The sequence below is a fragment of the Pelophylax lessonae genome (genome assembly GCF_965119305.1).
Source record: "Pelophylax lessonae genome assembly, chromosome: 2".
Lineage (NCBI taxonomy): Eukaryota > Metazoa > Chordata > Amphibia > Anura > Ranidae > Pelophylax > Pelophylax lessonae.
Genome location: NC_138769.1, coordinates 615,216,425 through 615,239,341, shown reverse-complemented (window position 1 = coordinate 615,239,341; position 22,917 = coordinate 615,216,425). Strand labels below are relative to the sequence as shown.

At 44.2% G+C, this 22,917-nt stretch overlaps 1 protein-coding gene across 1 annotated transcript in view; it reads right to left on the bottom strand.

The window, feature by feature from the left end:
• The window catches only part of FDX1 (ferredoxin 1), a 59,498-nt gene that overhangs the window by 19,370 nt on the left and 17,211 nt on the right, over nucleotides 1–22,917 (bottom strand). Inside the window, exon 2 of the mRNA XM_082244941.1 lies at nucleotides 22,038–22,162. Coding sequence (XP_082101067.1) covers nucleotides 22,038–22,162 — 125 coding nt within the window. The remainder of the gene's footprint in view (nucleotides 1–22,037; nucleotides 22,163–22,917) is intronic.

Genomic DNA, 22,917 nt, shown 5'->3' with positions numbered 1-22,917 from the left:
CTGGCTTTACGGGCAACTAAATACGGCGCCAAAAGCTGGTCGTTAAGGTCCACCCCTCCCATGTTAAGGTTATATTCGTGGACACAGAGGGGTTTCTCCATAACGCCAGTTGCCGTAGGAATTTGGATCGTCGTGTCTGGGTGAAGGGAGGACAGAACATAAACATCCCGTGTATCCTTCCACTTCACCGCAAGTAATTTGTCCGTTTTCAAGCAGGCTCTCGCCCCCCGACTAAGACGGGAATCTACAAGCCGTTGGGGGAAGCCCCGGCGATTAGGTCGCACGGTGCCACATGCGCCAATTTGTAAATCAAGAAGGTGACTAAATAGTGGCACGCTTGTATAAAAGTTGTCCACGTACAAATGGTACCCCTTTCCGGATAAGGGTGACACCAAGTCCCAAACGATCTTACCGCTGCTCCCTATGTAGTCTGGGCAGTTGGGGGGCTCCACACAGCTATCTTTTCCCTCATAGACCCGGAAACTAACTGTATAGCCTGTGGCCCTGTCACACAATTTATACAGTTTGACCCCGTACTTGGCACGCTTGCTGGGGAGGTACTGTTTCATAGCAAGGCGGCCAGTAAATTTAATCAGGGACTCGTCAACGCAGACAACTTGTTCGGGGGTAAACAAGGCTGCAAACCGCTGATTGAAGTGGTCTATGAGGGGCCGAATTTTGTGGAGCCGATCGTATGCAGGGTCTCCCCGAGGACGACAGAGTTCATTGTCGCTGAAATGCATAAATCGCAGAATTTGCTCGTATCTCGTCCTGGACATAGAGGCAGAGTACATGCGCATATGGTGAATTGGGCTAGTGGACCAATATAGCCGCAATTCACTCTGTTTAGTTATGCCCATGTGGAGGGAAAGGCCCAGAAAGATCTTAAATTCGGAAACCGTTATAGGTTTCCAGCCGAATTGTCTGGCAAGGTGTGAATTTGGGTTGGCGGCGATGAACTGTTGTGCATACAAATTTGATTGATCCACAATAGATCTGTAAAGATCTTCCGTGAAGAACAGCTCAAAAAAGTTCAGGGGCGTAAAACCAGCTGTCTCCACGTGGATTCCAGGTTGGGCGGTGAATGGGGGAAGTACTGGCGCTGTAGTATCGGTGGGTTGCCAATTAGGAAATGCCAGCGCATCAGGGAGGGCACTATGGGCTCTACGGGCCTGTCTTCGAATACGCGGTGGCTGCGGGCCACTACTTGTGCTAGCCACCGCACCAGCTTCAACTGCACTTAGGGGACTCGCCACGTCACCAGGTCTTACTGCAGTGCTGGTTGTACTAGGTCCAGGTTGTACTAGGCCGCTGGCGCTTGCCAGGTCGCCAGAAGGATGAGCGGCACTAGTACCCACACTCTGCTCCATACGAGCACCCTGCGATTCCTGCATCACAACAACTTCAGAATGGGGTCGGGTACGCCTGGGTCTAACAGGGACCCATCTGTCGTCGGAGCTATCTGTCAGGGAGCCGCTGCCATCATCAGGTTCATATACTGACACTAATTCGGTCATTGTAGCTTCCCCTTCGCTATCAGATGACTCGGTCAGCATATAACTGAGAAGCTCTTCATCCCTGTACGAACGTTTGGTCATTTTGGCAACTAAATTTACTCGTACAGTGATGCGACTCACAGGTAATAAAAGCACCTGGTTGTCGAAGACTATTTCAAGCGCTACAAAAAAAACTGCTAATGCTAGCAGGGATCAGGCCTGACTCTGCTAACACAGCGGTTTTGTGTCTTGTGTTTTTTTGCAAGTGACAGTAATCTATTGATTACTACACTTGCCTGGGTGAAAGGGTTAAACGCAGGTGCTGGCCGGAATCAGTACTGATCGTGCAAACACCGCGTTTTGGGAACCCTAAACTATGGGGGCGCTAGTATAGTTCTGATCAGATCAGATATTGATCTGTTCAAACACTATACTAGAAATGGAAGTGTAGGTGCGTGCGTGCGTGCGTGCGTGCGTGTGTGGCAATCAAGGGGTTACTTCTAAACTATGCGCTGGGGATCTGGGGGGGGGTGGCGGGGACCCTAAACCTCCTTTGGGAAAGAAACTAGCTAGCTAGCGCAACCTCAAGTCACAATGACACCAATACAAAATACAGTAAAAACAGTATATTATGTGTGTATTAGTGCTAATGTGACAGAGGGTGTAGGGGTTAACGGGATGTGATCAGGGGGGGATCAGGGGTTTAAATCTTTATTGGAAGGGACTGGCGGGTATCCTAAGGATAAAAGGAACGGTGGCAAGCGCTAAACCTGGTCACAAGTCACACTTATACAGGTATATAGAAAATGCTATATACTGTATACAGTGTGCGTTGTGGCAGGGGGTGTAGGGGTGATCAGGAGGGGATCAGGGGATTAAATCTTTATTGGGCGGGTGGGGGGGACCCTAAACCTGCTTGGGACACAAACTTAGTCGCCTGCGCTAATTCTGATCACAATGACACTAATACAAAAATACAAAAACACAGTATATTACGTTTGTATTAGTGCTGATGTGACAGAGGGTGTAGGGGTTAACTAGCGGTGATCAGGGGGGGATCAGGTGGGATCAGGGGCTTAAATCTTTATTAGGGGGGGGTGGCGGGTAATTCAAGTGGAAAAAGGGGGGTCGCAAGCGCTAGACCTGACCACAAATCACACTTATACGGGTATATAGCAAAATGCTATATACTGTATACGGTGTGTGTTATGGCAGGGGGTGTAGGGGTGATCAGGGGGGGGTCAGGGGCTTAAATCTTTATTGGGCGGGTGGCGGGGACCCTAAACCTTCTTGGGACAGAAACTTAGTCGCCTGCGCTAATTCTGATCACAATGACACTAATACAAAAATACAATAACACCGTATATTGCGTTTGTATTAGTGCTGATGTGACAGAGGGTGTAGGGGTTAACGGCGGTGATCAGGGGGGGTTCAGGGGGGATCAGTGGGTTAAATCTTTATTAGGGGGGGGTGGGGGGTAATTTGAGTGGAAAAGGGGGGGTCGCAAGGGCTACACCTGTTCACAAATCACACTTATACAGGTATATAGGTATATGCTATATGCTGTATATAGTGTGTGTTGTGTCAGGTGCTGTAGGGGTTAATTGGGGGGGCGATCGGGGGTGAAATGTGCCTATCTAACTGTGTGTGGGTGTGCTTGGTGCAGTACTCACAGTAAGATGTGCTCTCCTCTCACGCTGGATCCGAAAAGACCGTTGTGGGGGGAGGGCACATCTCCTCTAAGCCTGTGTTTACATTTCACAGGCTTAGAGGATGATCTGATTGGGCAGGACCGATCAACAGGTCCAGACCAAAAATGATTGGCCTGGACCTGATGACTGATCGGTTCTGAACCCAATCGAGTCATCATCGGCGGCGGGGACGCGCGGGAGCGCGCACAGGGCCGGCAAATTGTGCTGACGTAGGCCTACGTCAGTTTGCCTGGCCGGGGCTGAGTGCCGACGTAGATCGTCGTGCGCCGGTCGTAAAGTGGTTAATTGCGCCGCGGACCCCGCAGCACACCGCTATATGGACTGTGGAATACAGACACCCACAGGGACAAACTGAAGCCAGGAGGATTGAAAAGGACAGCACAACAGAGTCCCACCAGTGTGTTACCAGCGCTGTCGGTCGCTCCTGAGTGAAGGAAGTGATGTCATTGCCAGAGGCTGAACTGAGGCTGCAGGCTAAGGAAACATGGATGCCTATGCAAAGTAATGGGAGGTTTCGGCAAAATGGCCACCGACATGTGCTCGGAACGATCGTTTGCCACACACAAGATGGCGCCGCAGAGCGCCAAAATACACTGCATACAATGCTGTATAAGCGCCCATAGTGAAGCCAGACAAGCAGCCCACACCGAAAATGGAGGACCGGCGGTCTTTAACCCCGCAGCGGTCGCCCCACATGTCTGTACCTCCAAGCACCCTAAAGTGACACAGGAGAGGGATCCCCAAAAACCCCACACAGCGCTGGCTGTGGGAAAAAAAAACCCCGCAGGGACCGGGATCAGGGAGACCAAAACCGCACAGACATAGGGGACACCACAGACCACATAAGACTGCCGACCCCAGACAAAAGGCCCCACACAGAGTGTACTTGCCTGTAGCCGATGGCGTGGGGTGCCTCATATCAAACGGGAAACCACCCGCCCTCAGATGGCAGGGGAGTGCCGTCAGCCAAAAACGCAGGACACCAGGAGTGCACGGACAAACCGAGCATGTGTCCGGTGAGGTAGCCACCTCACAAGGCTGCATCCCTGAGGACAGGGATGGGTCGTTTGTGAGGCCAGGGCGAACACATAGCCTATTCTATCATAAAATAGAAGAAGAAGGCTGAGACTGTAGCCCCAGCACAGGGAAGCCTATATACTCCTAAACTAGGCAGAAGACAAACTGAGCTGGGATGGCTATTGCAGGAGGGGTATTGGACCAGTGGGACAGCCCCCATGGGTGTGTCTATGTAAATGCTTTGTTTCTAACAAGTTTTATGCCTAGCTACTCCAGTGGAGATGAAGTCAATACCCCATTGGTGAAGACTGTATGAGTGGGCGGCGACTGTCGGAGGACGTAAGAGAAATCGCATTTTTTTTACATTTCATTTTGGAATATTACAAAACACAACATGCACCTATTCCAATTTACAATGAGCAAGAACTGGAGTTGTTGCTCTCCTCCCTAACCATTCCTGTTCTCTCGCATCCTGATAGTGATAGTCTTAAGGCAGATATTACTGAGGCAGAGATAGAATTGGCTATCCTGGCCTTCCCTCCCCACAAATCCCCCTAGACCGGATGGTTTTTGTGCTGAATGGTATAGGCTAAACATGGAGGGAGGGTCTTGTCCCGAGAATCGAGTCATTATTTCACTTTTGTATAGAGAACATGGTTCTCCCTGACTCCCTCATGGAGGCCCAGGTTATTTTGTTCCTTAAGTGAGGCAAAGATCCTTTGTAGTATTCATCCTATAAGCCCATTGCACTCCTGAGTCAGGATCCTAAACAAAATATTGGCCACCACTACTTTGGTTGCTATAGATCAGATTGGCTTCATTACTCAAATACACAGACACTAATCTCCACAGGCTAATTGCACACTTACAGATCGATCATGCCAATTCGGGAGCGAGGGTGGTGTGAAGCTTATCATAGCAAAGGCTTTTGATTCAGTGGATTAGAACTACAGTGCCTTGCGAAAGTATTCGGCCCCCTCAAACTTTGCGACCTTTTGCCACATTTCAGGCTTCAAACATAAAGATATAAAACTGTAATTTTTTGTGAAGAATCAACAACAAGTGGGACACAATCATGAAGTGGAATGAAATTTATTGGATATTTCAAACTTTTTTAACAAATAAAAAACTGAAAAATTGGGCGTACAAAATTATTCAGCCCCTTTACTTTCAGTGCAGCAAACTCTCTCCAGAAGTTCAGTGAGGATCTCTGAATGATCCAATGTTGACCTAAATGACTAATGATGATAAATAGAATCCACCTGTGTGTAATCAAGTCTCCGTATAAATGCACCTGCACTGTGATAGTCTCAGAGGTCCGTTTAAAGCGCAGAGAGCATCATGAAGAACAAGGAACAAACCAGGCAGGTCTGAGATACTGTTGTGGAGAAGTTTAAAGCCGGATTTGGATACAAAAAGATTTCCCAAGCTTTAAACATCCCAAGGAGCACTGTGCAAGCGATAATATTGAAATGGAAGGAGTATCAGACCACTGCAAATCTACGAAGACCTGGCCGTCCCTCTAAACTTTCAGCTCATACAAGGAGAAGACTGATCAGAGATGCAACCAAGAGGCCCATGATCACTCTGGATGAACTGCAGAGATCTACAGCTGAGGTGGGAGACTCTGTCCATAGGACAACAATCAGTCGTGTACTGCACAAATCTGGCCTTTATGGAAGAGTGGCAAGAAGAAAGCCATTTCTTAAAGATATCCATAAAAAGTGTCGTTTAAAGTTTGCCACAAGCCACCTGGGAGACACACCAAACATGTGGAAGCAGGTGCTATGGTCAGATGAAACCAAAATCAAACTTTTTGGCAACAATGCAAAACGTTATATTTGGCATAAAAGCAACACAGCTCATCACCCTGAACACACCATCCCCACTGTCAAACATGGTGGTGGCAGCATCATTGTTTGGGTCTTCTTTTCTTCAGCAGGGACAGGGAAGATGGTTAAAATTGATGGGAAGATGGATAGAGCCAAATACAGGACCATTCTGGAAGAAAACCTGATCAAGTCTGCAAAAGACCTGAGGCTGGGACAGAGATTTGTCTTTCAACAAGACAATGATCCAAAACAAAGCAAAATCTACAATGGAATGGTTCACAAATAAACATATCCAGGTGTTAGAATGGCCAAGTCAAAGTCCAGACCTGAACCCAATCGAGAATCTGTGGAAAGAACTGAAAACTGCTGTTCACAAACGCTCTCCATCCAACCTCACTGAGCTTGAGCTGTTTTGCAAGGAGGAATGGGCAAAAATTTCAGTCTCTCGATGTGCAAAACTAATAGAGACATACCCCAAGCGACTTACAGCTGTAATCGCAGCAAAAGGTGGCGCTACAAAGTATTAACTTAAGGGGGCTGAATAATTTTGCACGCCCAATTTTTCAGTTTTTTATTTGTTAAAAAAGTTTGAAATATCCAATAAATTTCGTTCCACTTCATAATTGTGTCCCACTTGTTGAGTCTTCACAAAAAAATTACAGTTTTATATCTTTATGATTGAAGCCTGAAATGTGGCAAAAGGTCGCAAAGTTCAAGGGGGCCGAATACTTTCGCAAGGCACTGTATATGTCCATGGTATTACATTGTATGGGATTTGGTAACCAGTTCCTTACCTGGATATCATAACATACAGTAGTCCCAAAGCGGCCATTTGGATTGGTACGGCAGTTTCTCCTTAGTTTTCCATGGGTAGCGGTACTCGTAAGGGGTGTCCACTTTCTCCCTTTCCATTTGCACTCACAGTAGAAACCATTGTCATTGCCCTGTGGACATCTTCGGCGTTAAGGGCACTAGAGGTAGAGGGCATCTGAATGCAATGTCCTATATGTATGCGGACAACCTTATTTTGCAGGATCCCGGGCCGTCTCTCGAAGCGGTTTTTAAGATCTTAAACAATTTTGAGTGTTTTTCTGGCCAAGTCAAGTGGGAGAAATCCAGCATAATAATGCCCATAGATGCTAGAGCTCAGGCTGCGTCAAATGTTATCCCTTAGGTCTCAGAGTTAAAATATCTAGGAATCCGTAATCCCGATAAAGTGGGAGACTATATGTCGTTGAATTTACTCCCCCAACTCTCTAAAGTCAGGACGCATAGCGACATTTACCCCTTTCATTGATCGGCCAGGTAAATCTTAAGATGAAAATATTTTTTGTATTTTTTTTACGCAATTCTCCAATTTGGGTCCCTTTTTCGTATTTCAAGCGTGCAAATAGTCTGTTTAATTCCTTTTAATGGCCATTGTCACATTCCAGGATAGGGCTTCATACTCTGCAAGAACCTCTTGGACAGTGAGGCCTGGCATTACTGGATCTCTTTAAAATGTTTGGTTGTTGCCAGGCACTGGCTACTACGAGATGGCAACAAATGTGCTTGAGGCCACTCTCCGGGGATCTTACCAGAGTCTATACTTTCTGGTTTATAGGGGTCCCTAGGTGGCTTCTACCTTGACTGATCGATGCAGCCCCCAATTTGTGCCTGGGATAAGGTGCTGAAGCAACGAGAAGGCTTGGCCTGTTCACCATCTGCCCCACTGTGGTTTATTCCTAGATTCTCTCACTTTCTCACTTTGAGGACATCCCGGATCTCATATTGTGGGCCCAGGTTGGTATCAAACAGCTGCAGGATATCACAGGGAAAAGGAGACTCCTCACGTTTGATCAAAAAAATCTAAAAACCACCTGAGTTGGTAACTCTTCTGCTACTTGCAGTTGCGACATGCATTCTTAGTACAATTTGGTTCTGAAACCTTGGTCTTCTCCCTTTAGAGCAACGGTTACCTGATCAATCTTTGAAGAAGCCTCTATCTAAAGTCTATAGGGAATTGTTCACAGAAAGGACAAAAGCACTCACTAAATTGTAGGGACAGTAGGATGCCATTAATTCCCAATTTCCAAGGGGATGATTTAGTCAGTTTAGGACTCGTACGAGCCATAGACCGCTACATCAAATTTAAACTGCTCCATAGAGCTTATCATACTCCAGCGAAAGCAGCCACTATTTACGGCACTGGCTAAGCACAGTGCAGGTGCTGTACCACCACCCCTGACAACTTTGATCACATCTTCAGGCACTGTCCGCCAATATGTACCCTTCAAGACTTGCTTTCCCTACCAGTCCCTCTGTCGCAGTTTGTCTGCTAGGCCTAGTGGAGAAGGTAGGACTCAAAGGACTTCTCTCACTTTCACTTTTTTATGCCTGTAAGGCTATCGTGTTGTGCTTGAAGAAACGAGAGGCCCCTTCATTATCTTACTGGAAGGCCATTGTGAAGGTTTTGCCTTTATATAAGAAGGAGAAGGAAGGACGCGCTGTCATCGGAAGTCCTGCCTCCTATGCCGGCGTCAATCATAGGCGCCAGGACTTCCGATGACAGCGCGTCCTTCCTTCTCCTCGGTGCCGCCCACCCCCTTCTACCTCTCGGCGCTGCTTTCTGGACATATTTAAAAGTGATTTGGATAGTGGCACTGGCAAGGCTGCAATTATGAGCACTGGCGAGGCTGCAATTATGGGCACTGGCGAGGCTGCAATTATGGGCACTGGCGAGGCTGCATGTATGGGCACTGGCGAGGCTGCATGTATGGGCACTGGCAAGGCTGCATGTATGGGCACTGGCAAGGCTGCATGTATGGGCACTGGCAAGGCTGCATGTATGGGCACTGGCAAGGCTGCATGTATGGGCACTGGCAAGGCTGCATGTATGGGCACTGGCAAGGCTGCATGTATGGGCACTGGCAAGGCTGCATGTATGGGCACTGGCAAGGCTGCATGTATGGGCACTGGCAAGGCTGCATGTATGGGCACTGGCAAGGCTGCATGTATGGGCACTGGCAAGGCTGCATGTATGGGCACTGGCAAGGCTGCATGTATGGGCACTGGCAAGGCTGCATTTAAGGACACTGTGCTGATTAGGCTGCATTCGTGGGCCCTGGCGAGACTACATTTAATTTAAAAAAAATGTTCTGAGTTCAAAGCTGTTTATTTTAAAATTTCAGCTTTTTCCCTAAAATTTCTGCCCTAAAATTAAGGTGCGTGTTATACGCCGATAAATACGGTAATTTAAATTCATTATTTTAGTCAGCCATTATCGGCACCTATAGCTCAAGAAAAATGCATCCATTTATAAATTCTATGCTCGTCTTCACACTGGTCCATTGCGATTGCGTGGTGGTAAAAATCTTGCTTGCTGCGATTTTGGTCAGTTAAAAAAGCAGCATCAAAAATGCATCTCCTTTTAAAATACATTGAAAACACAGCAAGAACGCATCAATAAAAAATGCTCCTGTTACATTTCGGATGCCGTTTTTGAGTCACATGACCTATGAAACACACCATACACTAGAGCTGCACGATTCTGGCCAAAATGAGAATCACAATTTTTTAGCTTGGAATAAAGATCACGATTCTCTGTGTAACAAAAAAAAATTGGAATAACTTTACTGTTACGTTTTTTTTTTTTATTCATTAAAGTCTATTGATTGCGTTTGAAAGACTGCTGCGCAAATACAGTGTGACATAAAATATTACAACAATCGCCATTTTATTCTGTAGGGTCTCTGCTAAAAAAATATATAAAATGTTTGGGGGTTCTAAGTACTTTTCTAGCAAAAAAAAAAATGATTTTAACTTGCAAGCAACAAGTGTCAGAAAAAGGTCCAGTCTTTAAGAGGTTAAACTTCCTTTCTCCCTGACAGAGGGAAGGAAAAGATACAATGTAATCATTTTGTTTATAGTTACTGGGAGACTTAGGCTCGTTTTCCACTAGTGCGACTTGCTGTGCGACTTGACACATGTCAAGTCGCACAGCAAGTCAAAAGCCATTGATTTCTAACTGGCCCGTTTCCACTGCCGCAGCTTCGGTTGCGGCGACTTCAAAAGTAGTTTGTGCACTACTTTTGAGCCGTCTTCAGTGTGACTTCCCTCTATAATGAGGGACAAGTCTCACTGAAGCCACAAACAACTTAAGCTACGAAGTCACGCTAGAAGTAGCACGACTTCGTAGCCGCACTAGTGGAAACCTAGCCTTAATGCTGATAGGCATTTGTTTGTGGGAGGCTTCTTTTTTTTTTTTTTTTCCACAGCTGTTCTCTCTGCAGCTATGCAAAGAATCGAGCATATGTCAGGTTTAGATCGTCAGGGGGGGTGAATCGAGATCGCGATTTTCATATGATTAATACGATTAATTGTGCAGCTCTACCATACACACAGTAAAAACATGGTAAAATTGCAGCAAAATCATATGCATTTTTGGCACTTTATCTGCAAAATGCTGAAAAATTTGATTTTTGACTTACCGTAAATCCATTTCTCTGATGTTCATTGACATACACAGCTCCTGATCTTTTTAACCATTGGGACATCCCAAAGCAGTTAAACATGAGGGGTGGGAACAGCAAAAAAGAAACTCCCAAAGCCAACTATAGCCAATCAGGTAAACAAGAGCTCAACCAAAACTGGAGCTCATCTGAAAAAAAAACCACACACACACACACACACACACCACAAACTACACCCTCAAAGAGGACCAGGTCCTCTTAAAAGCAGTCTGCAAAACCTTGCAACCAAAAGGAAGCATTCGTAGATGCCAACACACTTTATAGGATTTTGTGAAAGTGACCCTTAACTGACATTTTTGACACTTTTGGGGGTACCAGTGACATTACTACAGTAATCAGTGCTAAAAAATATGCACTGTTACTGCAATAATGCCATTGACAGGGAAGGGGTTAATACTATGGTGATCAAGGGGTTAATGTAAGCCTAGGGGAGTGATTCTAACTGTGGGGGGGGTTGGGCTTGTGAGATGACCATAGAGACATGCAATCCTATATGGGTGAGTCTGTCAGACGTGACGGTACCACGCCCCCAACAGCCAGCTACCACGATCTGCTACAAGGATCTGCTATGTCTTAGGAGATGTCGTTTTCTCTCGATCCACAATTGATTTTATATGCTCATGATGCTCTTCTAAAATGTGAGTTTGATACTTTTATGGCTAAATAAATGGTTTGTGTTTTATGGAGTTACACTATGTCCCTGTCATCGTTTTTTTACACATGTTAATTGGATATCGGATCTGAGCTGCCTGGTATCTAGTGAAGTGACATCCTGTGGTTCGTTTGGGTATTACCATTAAGCCTACTCATTCATTTGAGTGACCAATTTGCTCTGGTAAGCTGCTAACTTGTTCTTCTGGGTGATCTTTTACACGGGTGTCTCTTCAAATATCCCTGGTTTTGTGTGAATATTTTATCTACCTGCTGGGACTTGTGGCTCCTTTGAATCCTCATCCAAGCACTTTATATCACTAATCGAGGAAACTTTTGGATACTGCTTCAGTTGCTTTCCTTTTTTGTTTTGCATGGACTTTGTTGACCTTCTTACATGTTTTTATGGACACTAATATTTATTAATGTGTTTGGCTTGGTTTAATATCACTAGGCTTTTTGATCACTATTACACTCCATTCACACTAACGCGACTTGTCAGCTTGACAATTTGCGGTCCCTCGCTGTCCATTGACTGCTACAGGACTCGTTCTAATAGGAGCGACACAAGTCGCTCCGACTTAGTAAAAAGGGTCCTGTACTACTTCAGGGGGACCTCGGAGCAACTTGCATAGACATTCATTATATGAAGTCCATGCAAGTCGCACCGAAGTTGCGGTGCACGGGACTTCACAAGTCGCCCCCGAAGTAGTACAGAGTCGTGCCGCTGCAGGTTGAATGCGGGCTTAATTGCACTAATTTTATTTTTTTGTGTCATTTTATTTCACTAATGCTTTATTAGCGCTGCAAATTTTGTTATTACATGCTATATATTAGGATTTAGGTCTAGGATTCCCATGTGTGTGCTGCTTTTTATTTTATTCATTCACTTATTAGTTTAATTCATTAGTGTGGAAATTTTCCACACTTTATAATCCTATATAGAAGGTCGCATGGTCTCTGATCAGCTCAGGGAGAAGGACAGACGGCTGTGTTTACATCGGCCGTCCGTCCTTCTCCGTCAGTGGGGAGAGATCGCTGGTGTCAGGCGGCCATCAGAGCCGCATGACACTCGCGCCAGCTTCCCTGCTGAATAGCGGGGGCGGAAGCGCGCCGGTGGCGGCGCACGCTCGCCCCCTAGCTCCTCCCAGGCCAGCGCCGTACATGTACGGGACTTTGCCTGGGAGAGCCAGCCTGCCGCAGTACATCTGCGACGGCTGGACGTAAAGTGGTTATCCAGCCCAACGCCCAGTCCGACAGTTGATTGTAGACCTCACAGGAAAAAAAAAACCAGGAGAAAAAAAAAACCCATCTAAAAAGAAAAAAAAAATTGTCAGGACCAGAGATCCCACCAAGGAACTAGGTCCTTACGCCTGACTAGGCAGAAAAAAAACGGAATACCTGTATGGTTTGAAAATGGGGGCCCTAGTTAATCCACTGAGTACCTTGGAGAGATCCCATGGGGTTTCACAGAAGGAAGGGTAAATAATGTCTTGACTTCTATAATGAGGAAGGAAGATACTACCTTAGGTAAGGCCAGGCCTCATTATAACCCTATGCACAAGGACTAATAAGGGGTCTTTAATAGATAACGTCTTTAGGTCCCCCATCCATCTGGCTGTAGTCAAATAGGAGCTTTCTACATGGGTTCAAAATGGGGGGCCCTAGTTAATCCACCGAGTACCTTGGAGAGATGCCAGGGGGACCCACTTTTTGGGAAACTGGAGTACAGCATTCTCTACCTGACAAAAATGTATGAATTAGTGAATCAGCAGCAAACTTTTTTTTTTTTTCTAAATAAGAAAAGTCTGACAGGGCTCAGATCTGAACCCTCAAAGTACCAAGGGCCAGATCCAAGTCAACACCTTCTTGAAGAAAATCCCAAAAAATGACTGCTACGGTGGGAATGCTATTGCACTTGCTACACCAGCGAGAAGATACGTTAGAATACATTTGTCTTCTAACTAGTGCCCTGCTTCTCAGTAAGGTGTAACCCTCTCTGAGCAACCTTTTTCGCCCAACACAAACCTAGCCGTACCAATACAACAGCTATACTAAGGTCTGGGACCTAAAACTGGCCCCTGTGACAGCAGATCTTCCCTGGTCAGCAAAATAACCGATCGGTCTAACAAAATTCTCAGCAGATCCACAAGTCCCCCTTGGCCACCAAGGAGCAAGCAAGATTAGCCTACATCTGAACAGACAACTTTTAAAATTACTGATGGGATCAAGGACACTGGAGGAAAAAACATAACCCGGGTTGAAATCCCAACTGTGGGACTTCACATCTACCTTTAGGGACCCTGCTTTGATATCAAGCAAGAAGAAACATTCTACTTTCCTGTTCACGCTCTCCACAAATAGATCTATGGAAATAATGCCCAATATGTCCAAAATCTGGATAAAGACTTCTGGATTTAGTTTACAGTTGCCCTGATAGCCTCCTGCTGAGAAAATTCACCAAGGGTTCTAGGACTCTCTACGAACAGTTGCAATTGATATTAGATGGGTTTCTCCCCAAAACAGGTTCTTCTGTGCTGCCCTCAAAAAGCAGGATGTGGTATCTCCTTGATGATTTGTTCTGGACAAAGTGTTGAGCCAGTGGATCTACCCAGACATCTAGATCCCTAGAAATGGATGAAGCTGCCAAAGCTGGAGCCATGGAAGAGGTGCCCTTTAGGGCTTCAAATTTCAATTTCATCAGATTTTTGATGGCTCCTGAATCGTCAAAATGATTAGTATGCCCTAAGCTGCATCCAGCTTAGGGCACTTAAAGAACTTTTCCTTAGGAGGCCACTGCCCCACCTCATCAAACCAGACAATGCTTTGCATTCATTCAGAAGCAGAAAAGCATGCTCTGTATTCACAATACATGAGGCTGGCCGCTCAGCACAGGACCTGGAAACAAGTGAAGATCACTGAAATATTGAAGTCAGCTTCAGTGATGTCATCTTTAGTGATTTCCAGCTTTTAGGGGCATTGACCAGGTATGGTATATACGTAGTTACATTGATCCAAGCTACACCACTTTAACTATGTATAAATATATACGATACCTGGAATTCATTTTTAAGGAACCCTGGTAAACCAGAAGGCCAGAGAACCATGCTAGGGGCTTCATGAGTTGACCCAAGACAGTGATAAAATGGCACTGTATGGCACTGTCTGCCTAAAGGTGGGACAATCATCCAGTAGGCGATCCAAATAGGCTGCAAAGGGGGGGGGGGGGTCTACTGTCCCAATGACCAACAGATCAAACAGAAAATAAACGTTACGGTGTTAATCCTCAATGATAAGAAACACAAACTAAACTGATGGATTAGGAGGGGTTTTTAACCGGTTTACTTAGGTTTCCTATAAAAGTTAAGAACCAAATCCCCTCATGTTGCTGTCCCCTGAGATACTTGGGGAAACCAGGTTTCTCCATCCCTAGGCTAAAAGCATTTAACCCTTGCAATGTGGGCAAGGGTAGGTTTTTCTTTTTTTATTATTACGGTGCCCAGACGGGAATTAGTGTAACAAAAAAAAAATAAAAACACGTCTTAATTACCATTACACAACGCTGCAGCATACCTGAAAATTGTGAAGGCCCCCCTTTGTGTGTTCTAGCTGGAATTATACATCAATACAACACTCCTGAACTCCAATCTACATTCTATCAAGTCATTCCACACATCCTACCTAAGCAAAAAAAATTGTTTTAAAACACACTAGCACAAGGAGGACCTGGCAGAAGAATACACAGCAGGTATGATAAAAAGGGATTAACTTGTCACCAACTATAAAATAATGTCATTTTAGCTGAACAATGAAATACAGAACAGGATTTAAATAAATCCTATTCCTTTGCACAGCCAATACTGAATTGCACAACATGGTGATACTGCAGTTTATAATAGTAGGCACTGAGAGGGAAGGCAAGAACATTCTTACACTGGATTTCCAGGAAACAATCACCCCCCTGATTAGCAAGTCAGACCCCAGCACTACACGTGATACTCCCATGCTGCTATCATTTACATTGCTTGGCAAACCAAGGTCTGCCCAGGGAGGAATGACGACACTTCCAGTACAATTGTAACAAGACTGTTCCCAAGGGTGGTGCTGAAGAGAAGTAATCAGATTCTTAGAACAGTAAAATTTGCCTTTTTCTGTCCACCGAGTCTAGTGAAATGGCAGTTGGCACAACCTAGCATTGAAGCTTGGGTAAAACCAATACCAAAGCAAAGCTAAATCAGCGGAGCACGAGCTTAGCTTTTCTGTTTAAAAAGCAACTAAATTTGTTCCAAAAGCATGGTTTAAAGCAGGAGCCACTTGAGAAAAAGTCAGCACTGGGGATAGCGTCAAATGGCGGTCTTCCTTTATTGAAATATCATTAATAATAGCTGTAAAACAGACAGGGCATTTCAGCCACCAGGCTTAAAATTGAGATAAAAAACTCCCTTGGTTGATTTTTACCTATAGGTAAGCCTTTTAGGCTTTCCTATAGGTAGGGTAAATATCTCCAAAACTTGCACAGTCAATGGCGCACACGCTCTAAGGAACGGCATACCTGTGCAGTTACTTCAGAGCCATAAACCGTGAAGTCATCGCGGCTTGGCCATACCACCGAAGTCAGCGAACCGGAAAGGAAGACAGGGTGAAGAGGGAAGCGCCCACAGCAGTGACCGCGTGCTGCTAGACAGTTTTGTTTTCAGGTAAGTTTGTCAATATGCAGTGCATATTAGCTTATTATGACTTAAACTGCACACACGGGGCCCAATTATTATCTTTTTTTTTTTGCTGTGGTTTACTACCGCTTTAAGCCATGATTGAGGTCTGACAGCTATACAGAGGCATTGACAGCCTCGCAGTCTAAGCACCAGGTGGAGCTGGAAATTGAGAAGGTGCAAGCACCACTACACTGGTTTTCATTCATGGCTTAAAGCAGAACTGCAAAATAAATTAAAAAAAATAAAATAAAAAAAAAAAAAAAAGCCCAACAAAAGTAAAAATAAAAAAGTAGCAGCTTTTTCTTTCAATACTCACTTTCTTTTCCAATTGAACGTTTTCAGATCAAGTTCCAAAAATATTTTTTTTCCCCTTTAAACCTAAAACTGGTATTGCAGTATACCAAAAAGATTCAGTAAAGTACAAAGGATGTAAACATAATAATCTGATCTAACAGTTAAGCCTGGTAGATTGGGTCACAATATACACCATCATAATAATTAATAAATGAAAAAAAATAAATATATTATATTATATATATATATATATATATATATATATATATATATATATATATCACAAAAGAATGAGCATATTATGGGTTCCCTGTTGCTCCTTTGAGCTTGAGAGAGAGAGAGAGAAACCCCGACAGCATGGGCATACGGTCAATATCACTATACCAATGTATTATTGGTAATACATTATATACATAATTGGTAGAGGCAAGTGGGGACTGGGAAGCCTAACAGGGGATTGAAGCTGTAATCCAGATCTGCCCCTGCCCCCACAGTGCTCCAAACATAATAAAAAAATAGCTCATATTAGCATGGTTCACAGCTCATTCTAAACAAAGTCAAGTAGAAGAGGGGAAAACCATTGAAAGGGAGAGAAATTAAGAAAAAGAGAATAAGAAGCAAGGTAGAGATGTGCACTCCTAACATTCCCAATATAACTACCATAAGTGCTAATAGCTCATAAGGCTTCAGACAGGTATTTGATCCAAGGCTTCCAAACTTTGTCAAAGATGGCCTGCTTAACGAGTAATGTTACAATACCACCAGCGGGGCCGAGCTACACTGTGTTTCAATGGACACACAGCGCCCTGACTCGGGAGCAAGCCCATGTGAGTGCCCCAAAAGCAAGCCATTTGCTGTGGTGAGCACTCGGCAGAGAGGAGAAGCCGTTAGTGCTGGCAGGGGACCTCAGAAGGAGAATCAGGGCAGCTCTTTGCAAAACCATTGCACAGAGCAGGTAAGTATAACATGTTTATTTAACAAAAAAAAAAAAAAAACTAAGAAAATATGGGTTTAATGATGGCAAGTGTCATGCAACTCATTTTCTCTAAAATCAAAGGGTCATGGGCCCGCCCCCATGTGGGGCATCCTCATACTAATAATGCGTCATTAGGTGAGCATCATTTAATGAAGGAACAAAGACCAGTCACCAGAGAAAAATACCTGTTTAGTGGCCAGCCTTGCCAGTTGACACTTAGGAAAATATAATGTTTGTGTGTGTTTAGGTCATTTATATTACAGTGTATTAAACATAGGAGCAAACATGGATGGCCACGTCATTTACAGGTTCCGATGTATGAATGCCTACAAGTACTCTCGTCTTTTGCACTGGCGAGAACTCTTGTAGTCTGTTCTTCCAGGTCTCAGATGGCAGCCTGCCCATACGAGATACAAGTGGACCGCTATGTTGAGTGTCCACAAAAGACCTGAGGTTGCACCCATTGAGCTGATCACATGTGCAATGCTCTGCAGTCTCCTTTGAAAAAAAAAAAGGAGCACAAAAAAAAAAAAAAAAAAAAAAAAACGCACGTTACCTGCAAAAAATATGTGCTTTTATTATATCATGGTATTTCACAAAAGGCGAATTTATCCTTTAAAGCCACAATGTTTAACGGTTAAAAAGGTTCTTTGGTTAAAAGCCTGCAAAAAGGTCCCATTTTGGAAAACCCCACAAAAATGTACTGGTCTAGCTCTGGCAAATGCCCTAAACAAATCTGAAAAACAGACTGTGAAGGTTTTGCTCCATTAATACACTCAGGGCCACCACTTTCACGTTAATGGGAAATTAAAGTGATTTAACCCTCACCTTGAAAAAACAACCCAGTTTAAAATGGAAATAAAAGGCAAAACACATTTGTGTATAGATACAGTCGGGAAAATAATTATTTGATCCCCTACAGATTTTGTAGGTTTGCACACAAAGAAATGAAGGATCTCTCATTTTATCATAGGTGTATTTTAAATGAGAGAGCCAGAATATCAACCAAAAAAAAAAAAACACACACGATACACACTTTTCGGCCGAAAATAATCTGGTGTGCAGACTATAAAATTTTTGTTGGCCGTCAAAACACGGCCGATTTTCGTGCAGTCAGTACAGATTTCAACAGGGAAAAATCTTATGAGCAAGACTGGGCATGCTCAGATAAGAAAGAACACAAAGAAAGCAAACCAGCACATGACATCACTTCTGAAGTAGATTTTTGTTGGGCGAGAAAATTCGTGTGCAGTCTTGGAACATTCCAACCAACAAAACACAACTCTGGACAAAAGACGGACGATCGGTCGGCCGATAATCGTTGCGTGTGTACAAGGCTTTACCCCCATGAGGCAAAATCTTGCATGGAGCTCCAGACCGAGGGCGACTGATGGATATTTTGTATTTCTTCCATTTGCAAATAATTGCTCCAACAGTTATCTCCTTCTCACTAAGCTTTGTGCTGATGGTTTTGTAGCCCATTTTAGCCTTGTGCAGGTCCACTATCTTGTCCCCGATGTCCTTTGACAGCTCTTCGGTCTTACCCATGATGGTGAGGTTTGAATGGAAGAAAGATTCTGTGGAAAGGTGTCTTTTATACACATAACGAGTTGTTGTTAGGAGCACCTTCTTAAAATTGACAGAACTAATCTGTGTACAACATGAGTACATACTGTAGCCAGTCTGTGGGAGCCAGAATTATTGTTGGTTGGTAGGGGATCAAATACTTATTTTACTCACTGAACTGCAACTCAATTTATAACATTTTTTATCATGTGGTTTTTCTGGATGTTTGGTTGATATTCGGTCTATCTTTTAGAATACAACTATGATAAAAAATGATAGACCCTTCCATTTCTTTGTAAGTGGGCAAACTTACAAAATCTGTAGGGGTTCAAAGAATGATTTTCCCCACTGTTTAAGAGCTGGGGGGAGGAGAAGCTGCAGAACACTGATCTTTCCGGGGAATTGGTATGCCGGAGGAGCATGTCAAGACAAGTCTAATCATTGAAGGAGAGCAGGCTGATTTCCCAGCACAGCTAGAAAACTGACCACACTGTGCTCTCCTGCTTATTGTGGTCAGTTTTTAATAGGAAAGCAGAGGGAGTGGCAGGAACACCAAGGATTTCACACAAAGGAAGCAATACAAAGAACAGGAGACTCTCTCATCCAGGTACATGGTGCAGCAGGCACATATCAGAAATATAAAAAAAGGGCTAAACAAATGCTTTAAACCATGAGTGTCCAACCTTTTGGCCTCTCTGGGACACATTGAGTGTAGAGAAATTTTCTCGGGCCGCATACAAAATATATACTATAGTTAAGGTATGTAATAAAATGCCGCCGCGCCCCCCGCACTAATTTAACACAACTAAAGGATGATGAAATGAAATGGAATGAATATACAGAGGTTTACTTCTTCTGAGAGACAATAAAAGAACTCTAACCACCATGACCGCTTCAGTGATTTGAAGTGGTCATGGTGGTAGGAGTCAGAAACACTGCACATGCTCGCCTCCCCCTCCCCCTCCCCTCAGCCTCTGCCTACCGTTAGTTGGAAGCTGCTGTGGCCGTGCCCCCGACCCGACTTCCTTCCTCCCCAGCAAAAAAAAAAAATTGTCAGGGGGCAGTGGGCCGCAGGTTGGACATGCCTGCTTTAAGCTCTCTTTTAATAGAAAAACACTGACAGTCAGGTTTTTTATGACAGAAGAGACCCTAGGCATCTGAATTGTGGGTGATGATGCGCTCCCCCAGGTGCGTTGTCAAAAGACAATTTGGAAAAAGAATGTACGTAACAGCAGTTTGGATGTTGTCCATGGCTACAATGCAACACTGCCATCTAGTGGTGTTACCACTGCAGAATTTGTTACTTTTGAAAAATCTGCATTCAGAAGTGAAGCTTGTCATATACAGGTAGTCTATGGAGAAAAAAGAAAAAAAAATAGATTTGTCCATTCACACAAATGAGGTGAATGGAGAAATACAGAAGTTGAGAAAACAATCCACTTCTGTCGAGCAGGGATGGCCACACACTGATAAAAATTTGTATGGTCCCCGGTGAACCAGCCAAATTTCAACCGTCTATAGCCAGCTTAAGGCAACTGCCTCTTCTATGGAGATGTAAATGGTGATAGTACAATGTCACTCATGATGAAGCTAAATTGGTTCTACTATATCCCTGAAACAATGTGCAGCCCACAGACTGAACCTGCCAGCTTTCATAAGAGAATTTGGAGGACAAAATTCTGCATTGTGGGACAACCACTAAGCAGTTGAGGCATTTATGGTATTCAGGGCAGTGTTTCTCAACCTTGAAAAAGTATGTCAAGTTTGGAAGCCCCCCAGTCTAAGGCTTGGTTTACATTTGTGCGTGTTGGGAACATGCACAAAATCGTGTACGCTCCTGACACCCAGATAAATGCTCTGCTCTTTAGCAGATGCGCAAGGTTGCCATTAATTCCTAACAGTACCCCCACGCATTGGCAAATAAAGTGCGTTTTTTGCTGCGGTGCGATAAAAAAAAAAAAAGGGGGGAGGGGGTCAGGGGCCAACTTCTTTCCCTACATTTCTCCAGGTAAGGAAGCCCACTGAACCTAATAGGCCGCCCTACATGCAGCTGCCTAAATGGGTACTAGGGGCTTGTTCACACGTGAGGATGGGGGGGGGGGGGTAAAACCACATGGTTTTTACTACCCCCAACTGCTCCCCCAGTTTTGTACACAAGTTGACGTGTTTATGAGCGTTCCGAATTTTTTTCTGCCGGAAATTTGCTAAAAAAAAAAAACCACACGCAAACAGGACGTTTCTTTTTTTCTGCTTTAAATATGCCTCTAATCGTCCCAATATGAATTGACACATTTTATTTATATTTAATACAGGTACTCGGCGCACTGTCAATTTACGCAGCGCTTTACATATATATTTTACACTCAGTCCCTGCCCTCAAGGAGCATACAGTCTCACATTCCTACACACAAATACTAGATCAAACTACCAGCAGGTCTTTGTAGTATGGGAGGAAACCAGAGTACTCCGAGGAAACCCAGGCAGGCACAGAGAGAACATGCAAACCCCAGGCAGGTAGTACCATAGTTGGGATTTGAACGGATGACCCTAGTGCTCCTAGGTGAAAGTGCTAACCACTTAGCCATGGTGCTCTGACACACAGAACATTATTGAGCTGTTTCTATAGGCAAAACACAAAACTCCTGTAGAAGCAGCATTTTAAGTCTAATGTGCACAGACCCTTATTTGCAAAAAGAGAACAATCCTCCTAGAGGAGAGCCAGTTCTCAGACAACAGGTTCCTCATTCCAATATCTAAATTATGCAAGTCAGAGAGAGCAAGAAATTGTGTTATGCAGAGAATATCCCATATGGAGATGTAGGGGGGACTAGGTGTCTGGAATTACATATACATGCCTATGTTAGTGAAAGATAAAATAGAGGGGCTAAAGTACTGATTTTTTTTTTGGAGAGAATTCTGCTCAAGGCTTCCCCCTGTGCTAGTTACATGACCAAAAACTAGGCATTTGGGCCAGGCGATCTGATAAAATGGAAAAGATGGATACAGACTGGCTGCATCTTACCTTCAGCAAAAAGCCTATGAACAAATGCCTTGGCATCGGGACACATGCTTGTTATAGGTGAGAGCCCAGAGAAGAGATTTCTATGGGAAAGGTGAGAATTTCATCCTTTCTTTTACTAACGGTCAACACCAGCTACACTGTTAATATAGTTTTAAGTTAATATTTACATATAGGTTTACTTTAATACAAACTCCAAACCTCTGGAACCTACAGATAATTTAGATGTCTAACAGAGCACACATACTTACCGAATCCATCAATGTCTAAGTTTTTCTCTACAACAAGATCCAGGAGCGACTCCCCGACTTTCCCCTCCGCTACAATTGTGCTTCCATCCCGATTGATAAACTTCACTGAGACCTTTCCGTCTGAGCTGCAGAAGAATAAAAGAAAAATCACTGCACCAAAAATAAAGTAAAACCAACTATATATCAGGGATTAAACATACTAGCTTAGCTTCTTATGACACAAGTTTATAAAGACATTCATAAGCAGAAATGATTCCAGCACACCAGTTACTGCATTTACATTAAAGTGGTTCTAAAGGCTTAAGGTTTTTTTTTTTTTTACTTACCTTCATGAATCTTTCTGCTTTTTAGCTCACATAACAGTGGGAGCGATAAGCTTCTGCTGCTTTCAATCACAGCCAGTCAGCCAATGAGAAGAGAGCAGGGCCAAGCCACACTTTACGTGTGAATGGGCACATGGTGCAGATTGGCAAGAAGCCCGCTGGAACACCCCCATAGCAAAAGACTAGCTACTGGGATTGGGGGCACTCGGAAAGGGGGGAGGGGGGTGGAGGAGGAGATGCCATGACCACAAGCAGAGGACCCAAAAAGAAAAGATTGGGGCTGCTTTTTTTTTTTAATAAAACACTTTCCTTTTAAATCACTTTAAGATAAGATGAAGCACATCATTGCAAACATGGTGTGCATAGGAAAACTGTACAGTTAGATGGTTTCAGCCATGGCTGGGTGCTGCCGTCCTTGGCTTTGGGGGGGGGGGGGCACAGAGCATGTGTAAATTCTGCCACTCACACCAAAGTTAGAAAGTGTATGTTCTGCATTGGAAAGTTTAATCACAGATCCTAATTAATTTTGCCAAGGACATAAGTCCCTTCCAATGTCA